At 48.0% G+C, this 8993-nt stretch overlaps 1 protein-coding gene across 1 annotated transcript; it reads left to right on the forward strand.

The window, feature by feature from the left end:
- The first annotated feature begins 7072 nt into the window (after nt 1-7072).
- On the forward strand, nt 7073-8276 carry LOC137905055 (neurturin-like). Its single transcript, XM_068749277.1, has 2 exons — nt 7073-7352; nt 7840-8276. The coding sequence occupies exons 1-2, from the start codon at nt 7073-7075 to the stop codon at nt 8274-8276; spliced, it is 717 nt and encodes a 238-aa protein (XP_068605378.1).
- Nucleotides 8277-8993: the final 717 nt, after the last annotated feature.

Below are 8993 nucleotides of genomic sequence, written 5' to 3' on the forward strand. Positions count from 1 at the left end.
CTCCTAGACAGTTTCTGGCCACATCTCTGCCTCAGCAGAGGAACATCGCAACGCACGATTTGTGTATAATTTGGCCCGGGACGCGAGGGTGACTCACGGCGTCAGAATGAGATATTTGTTAGCAAATAATTTGTTTCATGTTTTTCCGCTGACTGCAGCACAGGAATGGCTGCCTTATTTCGACATCGGCTGTGGACACAGTTCTGAAGACACCCATGCAGTTTAGACCGGCAGCCTACCTGGAGATGCATTGGCCCGGTTTACACTCTCAAGCATCACCTGTTTGACTTTGTGTATCTCCCCTGTCTCTCTCCCTCATGCCTCACTTCACTCGCCTCCCCTCCGGTGGCCTTTGTTTATATTCGAGTGACCCCACACACCTGACGCATTTCCTCCCGGGATGGGGTATTTATTTAGATTGCCGTCTGGAGAGCCTGATAGCTTCCAAAAGCGCAGCCATCTGCTCCTCGTTTGCAACTCAGTGCTGCAGAGCTAAAGTACTGGCTTGTATTAGAGAAGAGGTGAACGTGAGCTTCTCAAAAACAACATCCCAGCTCTTATCTCCAGCCAGATTGAATCATCATTAAAATGCCTCTGCTGTGATAATTCCATTTAGCCGGGTTTACTCTTGTCTTAGCGCCATTTAAACCTGTTGTGAACTTTCCTAATTCCCACTAAAAGATTGAAGCGCATAGATTCCTCTGACTGCCCTGATCTGCCCAATTGAGATTATTGCCAGTCGGATGCTTAAGATGGCAGGACCCTCTTGCAGCAGAAGGTAAATGTAAGCCCTTGCTCAGGCCAAAGCATCCTTTGGTGCTCCTGGTGCTAGAGCCGGGGAGATTATCATGTCAGGAGTAATCCGACTCGGCCCAGAAGCACAACTGTTTAGGAGGAGGAGCAACACTTTGGGGGGGGGTGGGGGGCAGACAGAGGCATCAGAGAAGCACTCTGCTCCGCTTACAGTAACCGTACTCTCCCTCCTCACCCTCGCCCATCTTCTCAACCCGTAGACGTCCCCTTCCTTGGAGCTGCAGAGAAGGTAAGGAGATGCAGATTATATTTGCATCAGTGCTGCTGCATGGAGATAAAATGATCTGAGGCAGATGGAGTTTGACAAGTTAAGGCATATGTTAATTACATGTAGCCACGCTCCTGTTTCGCTGCGTTCCTCTGTTTCAGATTCAGATCTGAGCGCTAAAGGGAGAACAGGCATTCTGTATGGAGAAGATTGATGACGGACGTTTTCGGACGTGAAACAGATGCCCCTTCAACACAACTCTCCTGTTAATGAATGGATCCGTTCAAGTGCTATGAAGTTCCTGCATTCAGAGGAAAGTTGATCCTGATCTTTGCAACTTAAAAGAGTTCCATGGAGGTGGAGGCACGATGAAAGAATAGTGCAGCCTGGACCTGAATCAAGTCAGGACACCTTCCCTACTTGCAGGCACAGGGAGCTGTGATGGTTTTCAGGGGAAGAAGCTGGAACCTTGCCTTTGCTCCTGGCCTATGATGATGATGGACTTACCCAACCAGCACTTGCCTGTGGAGGTCAGCTGAAGACGAAGCCACACAGCTGAGTCTGGATTAGCCAGGTAAGGACACCACATCTTCTTTTGTTAGTTTAAGCCGGCGGCTTAAGCCGAAGGCGTTCGGAGCGACTGACAGAGATGCCGTGGCAGAAGTGGCAGAAAACACACGCTGGATTATTTGGATCGCCAAGCGGCCTTGGCTGGAGCTGAAAGTCAGTGGTGCACGTTGCACATCAATTTGGCAACGTTTTTGGAGCCGTCCCCATTGTGGCATATTCTATGTTGGAGAAGCAGCAAGGAAAAAGAATTAGCAAATTCTTGCAAAGTCGTCTGAACATCCTACCAACATGCAGACAAGTTTGTTTTGGAATTGTTCCATTTCTTGCCTCTTACTTAACATGGTGGTTTGCTTTCTTGTCATGGGTAATTGCTCTCCAAATATCTTCTGGCTTTTCTCCGCCAAAAGTATGAGCAGCACTCGTAGATTTTTTTTTACAAACAAATCCTTTCATGATTATGTCGCTGTCTTCATCAGTTTGAAGATCAAGGCTTTTTATTTTTATTTTGCCAGCGGTTAATAATTGAGCGCTCAATAAAAATGCTCATTTACATTATAAAGGATAACTTCACGATTCTCGCTCTGGGTTTTACGCTGGACCAATGATCCCTGCTTGCTGATCCATATCATACGGAACATAGCAGAGCCACAGGAGTCTAGATAGAGACTCTCCCCCATCAGCACTGGTTCTCTCGAAAACATTCAGCTCTCGCTGCACTCGACGTGATGCATGTAAATGATTTATACATTCGCTGCCGTGGAGCATGGGCTTATGGATATGTAAAAGACCATATTTCGGATGCTTGTACTTGCTTGTGCTTGCTCGTGTGGGTCCCGTTTGAAAGTAGTATTCAGCGAGTGCCAGATGGCCGTCAACCATTTGTAACAGCAACATCAACATGTTCAACACGGGTTTAGAGGAGATGTTGCTGTGTTAAAAGAGGATCTGGCACAGATAGATTAGAGCAGCTTGTGGACTCTTCTTTAGAAAGTAGCTGAGACATCAATCTTGCTGCACCTCACACAATATTCTTTCCAGGCCTTAACGTAAGCTCTTTGTTCGAAACGCTCTGTGAAGGACTCTGTTAGAGCTCTCGACTGACTCAACTCTCAGCACAATGGATAGCGTGAGATAAGTTGGGACAGGTGTCAAGCGTGCATCTGTAAGTGTGTCTGCGATGACACCAGCAACAGGCTGGAGTCGTGAGACCTTGTGCTCGGCTGTTAGGTCACTGGATTAATCTGTATAAATCCATGGGATGTGATACTTCTAAAATAAAATCTATTTCAACACTGACTTAAACCCCGTGGATTGAAAGGATTCAGAAAACATGTTTATTATTTGAAGAATGCCTCAACCCAGAGATGTTTCCCCCTTATTCATTCTCAGTAATGAAATGCAGCTTTCGCACTAACAAGAAAGGCTTGATTTAATTATCCTATGGTTACTGAGCGAGACAACTGAAACGGACGCCCAGCAAAATCAGAGTAGAGCCTAAGACATTTTCAGTTGCATGAGAACCATGGCTGGATTCAGAACAGCCAATCCTGACTCAGAACTTTCACTTCAGTTCACGGCCTTTGGCCCATCCGGTGCAACGGATCCGAAAAACCGAATACTGGACATCACTTTTCTTCTTAATCATTTTGACTTGGAGGAAGAAGAAGATGAAGAAGAACCTGCTCGAAGTGGGCTGTGCATGCTGGTCTCACCTCTGAGTTAGGTGTTTGATGGATTAACACAAATGCGTGCACACACACCACACACAGACAGAGGAAGACCACCAACACTGCAGCCAGGTGTTAACCCACGTGACTGCAGATAAAGCCGGCAGGCATTAGTGCTAATCCCGCCCTGATCTTTGGAATATGTCCCTATTACCTCCCCAAGCACTCTCTCGCTGTCCTCAGGCCTCCTGATGCTCACTTAAGAGGGAAGAGACCAACAATGCCTCCCTGGGACGCCCTAAAGCACGTTGTCCCCCTGCAACAGCACAGTAGGCGCCTTTGCTGCTGCTTGTTATGCTCCTCTGCTATTAGCGTTGCAGTGCAGGTATTTGTGGGGTGTGTTCGGAGTAGCAGAGACAGCCGGTCACATGGGTGGAGCTGAGTGGGAAACCCACAGCGTGATTCATATTTTTCTGTAGGCAGAGGCCTCAGATTGTGCAGTTGCAAATACACAATGGATAGACCGGTGCACGTCTTTAGATATCAAGAAGCAGGAGTGTTATGTAAGATGGATTATCAGTGTTTTGTGACGGTGCTGCTGGGGGTGTGTGTTCGCCCTGGACGTGGCGTGGGCGTCTGGACAACAATGGAAGGTTAGGTCTTGTCTCCTTTTCTACACGCGTCTGTGCCATGTGATTTGCGGAAAAAAGCGAAACCACGCCATTTCATAATGTTAGTGTTTATGTTATGTGAGCGGGCGAGGGGAGGATAGAGAGAGAGAGAGAGACAGAACAGGCTGCATTTAGGGAACGTATAGGAACAAATTCCACAGTGGCGAGACATAAAAGTTGGTATCCGCTTTTTTTTCCCAGCACAAAGAAGCTCTTCATTCTACGACCCGGCGATCTCTCGCTGTCACACTGGTCAAGATTCAAGTAAGCTGGCGAAGAAGGCGCTCCCTGTCTGCTGCCATTCAAAAGTGTGAACCGCAGCTGCCCTCATCCGCTCTGACAGCTCTCAGTTCATCCCCTCTAGGATGTGGCATTCCCTTTGGCTTCAGCGGGAAGAGGGTGACACATGTGCCATGCTGTAGTAATTGCACTACCACCAGATTAACAGCTCCACGGCCACCGAAAGCAATTATTCCTTGGAAAGGTTTTTTTTTTTTTTATTATGTCACTTGAGAGAATGTGATCTTTCATTCACAACAAGAGCTCGGTTGAGGGCTGAGGGTCCGGCTCCGATGTGTGATGCGTGCGTTGGAGAATACATCATGTCTCAGGAATGGCTTTGACAGACCGAGGAATTCTTGGCTAAAACGATTCACTTTCATGGCGTGCCTCAAACATGTTAATGGGGCTGTTTTCACTTGGTTGGTAGCTCTTTAGGTGGCACACGCAGGGATGGTTGTATTTTTCACATACTGTTCTCCCGACAGCAAATCCTTATGCGACCTCTGCGGGGGAAACGAGTCTTTTTTATCCTTGCGAATAGATCATTTCCTGCGTTTCGCTTTGGGGCCCACATGCTCGACCAGCCGTATCTCAGAGCGTGCACGGGCACATCGGCGCTGAAGCAGCGTGAGGGCCGGACTAGTTCTGAGCCGAGGCCATCTGAGTTGTCTCTGACTCATCCTGACTTTTTGTGTCTCTATTTGAGGATGGCTTTTCCTTCTGCTGGAGTCCTCTGGGGTCCCACCAGGTCGTCCGTGTTGATGCTCCTCTCTGTTTGTGGAAAGCGGAAGCTTTTGTCCGTCCAGGATGTGGACATCTTGCTCACTCTCTTGCTGCTCTCCCCTGAAAACGCTGCTGCCCCGTCCCTTTCCGTCCTGTATATTTATTTGGCTGACAGCAGTGAGCCAGTGATAGATATTAAATAACTGTTGTAATTAATCAGCCGCATGAGCACCTGAACAAACTGCGGAATGCTCCCTGGCACTTTTATTGGCGCCGATCAGCTGCAGATCTGACTAATGCTTTTCTGAGTGGAGCAATTATGACAATCAGAAAGTCTTCAGGGACAATGAGGTCAGCGTTTGACGACCAGGCGTCGTCCAGCGTCAGCGGATGACACATCGGAGGACTCATCGTTTTTTTACAAGCCCATTGTATTCCAGAGGAGCCATCGAGCGGTCTGGATCCAGACATTGATGTAGCTTGTGAAACAACTGAGCGTCAGGCTGAGTAACAGACTTATTAATAGCAATTACGTAGCTCATCCTTTGCCGTGCATCACAGAAGGCAGCTCTTTTTTTTTTTTTTTTACAGTTGTGCCTGATATTCAGAGCAAGAGCGTCGAGGCTTCTGCTGTGAGGAGCTGCTGTCGAACCAACGTAATCCATCGCAGCTTCTATCCATCACGTCTGGAGATTAAACACAACAGCCAAAGCCACTGCCGGTCGGACGTAGAGACACGGGCACCAATCATTCCAAAGCGGCCCGCGGGTGAACGTTTGATTTACAGAGCGGCCGTCAAATGAGGCCGTGAGCTGAGATGTTTAGACTTTCACACGAACACACTCAAACCCCTTCGATGAGCAGCGGCTGCCTGCCACATCGAACCCATATGGAATTATGAGTGATGATGAGTCAAGCGTTGGCTGACAGGACTGGTTCTACCTGTTTAGAGGTTGTTTATTCCACCCTGGCTCACACATGAAGCTTTGGTTTCATTTCCCTATGCAGTGTCCAAACTGACTCCTGTTTGAATTAAATCTTCTATTCTGTTTTCACTTACATCCATTACAAAGTGTGCAAGGCCTTTTACTCTCCCCCCCCCCCCCCCCGCCTGTGATTGTCCCGTAAACATTAACACACATGCAGAAGGCACACATTTGCAGGACTCGAGTGTAGACAACTATCTGTGACATTCTGTTCCATTGTAAACACTGCGGCCGCCTGTGTATGTATCACGCACCCTACAGAATCCAATCTGGCAAAGCGCTTTGTGAAGCGGTCTGGATTTGCTGTTAGTCGCTACCCAGTATACCATTTCCGGCTCTGGGGAAATGTTTTGCTTACCGTTGGCCTGATATGGAAAATACAAATAAGTTGGCTTGTAAAACTTGAGTAAAGCTTGTAAAAATACCTGCGATTACAATGAGGATCGAGAAAACACTTGGTTGAATGCTTTGGAACAGTTCCGTGGCTGCTGTGATGCCGTGTCGTTACGTAAAGGGAGGGAGTGTGGAAGATAAAGGGACGTTCAAACACACTGAGGTCTCTGATGAGACCTCAGTGCAAAGAGGTGCGGTTAAGAGATTCCTGCAAGGGAAGGAACGGATTTCTCTCTTTAAAAGGATGTTTTGGGAACATTTACATGTGCAAAGAGCCCCCCCACCCACCCACCCTTCATGAAATGACGAGGAGAAGCTTAATATTCGGATTTGATACACAAACTTTTAAGAGGTTTCAAGGGGAAAGGGATTGCAAAACTCATCCAGCTTGGCTCCAGTTCAAATGAGACGTTGCGGTCACATTTTTTTCCCCTCTTAAGGCAGCAGTGATTAAACACACACTGCATTCTCAGGTGTCAACGAGTGACGTGAAGCTTGTGGATGATCAACCCACTCAAAGTGAAAATGGGCTGACAGCAATAATCAACTGGCGGTAAATGAACGGCCTCGTTGAGTGAAGCGGATTCACTGGAAGGTCACGGAACTGCGATGCCGTGGAAGACACATGTCTTTGCGTTGCTCTTCAAAGTTGATGTGACAAAGTGAGAAGCCGCTTTCCACAAGGTGTTCCACGCATGTCTGACTCTTGTCCGTTTTGACTTTTCCCTGCAGAGTTTCAATGCGCCTCCACGTTCTAAGATGAAGTTATGGAAAGGTGCTACTTTTGTCTTCATGCTCTGCGGCGCAGCCCTGTCCATCCTCCTCATTAGAAACACGGCCACCATCGAACAGATCAAACCCAGGACCAGACACCCGCACGCATCCTCATCCTCTTCCTCATCGAGACGGCCTTCGTCATCGCACTCGATATCCAAGGCCTCCCCGTCGTCAGCAGAACCGACAGCGTTGTCCCGGCAGATGGGTGGTCTTCATCGGAGACCCCGCTCAGCGGATGAGATGAACGCTCTCCTCTCAGAGTGTAAGATAAACTGTTATTCTGTCCTCGTCTGCTCTGAGATACGGTGTCATGTGAAAGGCTGCTGACGTTCAGGCGGAACGCTTAGTACCTGACGCTGGTGTTTATAGAGAAGGCGTTAATATCTCGCACTACCTTGCAGTCAATTAGCACCTCATAGCTCAGTGGCTCCTCACGGCGCTTTACAACCTCCACGACAGGATGATTCACCCGCTTTCACCGGGTTCCACTCGGTCTTGCTGGGATGCTTTAATGAGCTTAAGGGAATTCTGTCACGGCCCGCGATCACCATGGTGATTAAGGATAGTTCATAGCTGTCGTGATGTCAGATATAAAGATATGTTCTCCTGTTTCACACGACTGGTGCGCGTTATCAAGACCATCTGTCATGTTGCGTGTTTATTTTTTAGTTTTAATTACAAAACCAAATTAAAATCAGATTGTCCCCTACCAGCTGCCGTAGGTGTTTGATTTATCTCCACTCTGTCAGTTTCCATGATGTTCCAGAGCTTCACGGAGGGTGAGCTTCAGCATGTGGTGGGGAGCCTGATCGACAGGAAGAGGAGGAGGAGCTGGCGCCTGGATGAGAAGCAGACCCGGAGGACTAAAAGAGCCCGGAGACCCAAGCCCTGCTCTTTGAGGGAGCTGGAGCTGACTGTCAGTGAACTGGGTCTCGGCTACGACAGCGACGAGACGGTGATGCTGCGCTACTGCAGTGGCAAATGCACGGCCCAGCGGCACAACTACGACATCACCATGGAGCACATGGTGCGGACAGGCTTTCGGGAGAAAGGCCGCAAGGACAAGGTCAGCCACGGGCCCTGCTGCCGTCCAACCGCGTTTGAAAAGGACTTTTCCTTCCTGGACAACAAGAGCCGATATCACACGGTACAGAACATATCGGCCAGGAACTGCGGCTGCGTATGACCCAGAGAAACGGGCGAAGCTCTTCTTCTTGCTGCTCTCAGCTGATGTCGGATCAGTTAAACATGTTGGTAAAAGGCAAACTGTGGAATACAAACTCGTGGAATGGGAATATTTGTCAGGCTGCTCCACTGCAGCTGCTCTGACTGTTTCTCGCGCCTGTCGATGCAAAGTGGAAACAATCACATGGACAGCAAACGCGGCTTCTGCTTAAAGAGTACAATTATTCACGCAAACAAGTTCGCCTAATCAAAACTGTGGTTTCATCACACATCAGGAAAAAAGTGCAAACAATCTACTTCAGATGTCATTCATAAAACAAATATGAAAATGCCCGTAAGGCACCAATGTTGACCTCGTGTTGTGTGCAGGATAGTTCGGACTGCTGATCTAAAATGTTGTCGCTGTTCAATAATCTTCAGCATGGCGACTCAAATCTGTGTGAGGATGTGTTCGTCCCGGGGCCATATGGCTTCGTGAGGGGTCTCCCTGTCTGTGTTTGTTACCATTACGATTGCAGTGTTATTACACAGGTAAAACAACACATTATTGATACGGATATAGCTGCAGGTTTGATACCCACCTTTAATTATTGGGTTTTGTATGTTAATGTTTCGTAGATTAACAGTGAGGACTTGTTCAAGACGCATCACTTTAGTTACACACGCATTTAGTTACACAGTACCTTTCACTCATATGCTAGAATAATTCATCACATAG

Source organism: Brachionichthys hirsutus, chromosome 15, assembly GCF_040956055.1.
Source record: "Brachionichthys hirsutus isolate HB-005 chromosome 15, CSIRO-AGI_Bhir_v1, whole genome shotgun sequence".
Lineage (NCBI taxonomy): Eukaryota > Metazoa > Chordata > Actinopteri > Lophiiformes > Brachionichthyidae > Brachionichthys > Brachionichthys hirsutus.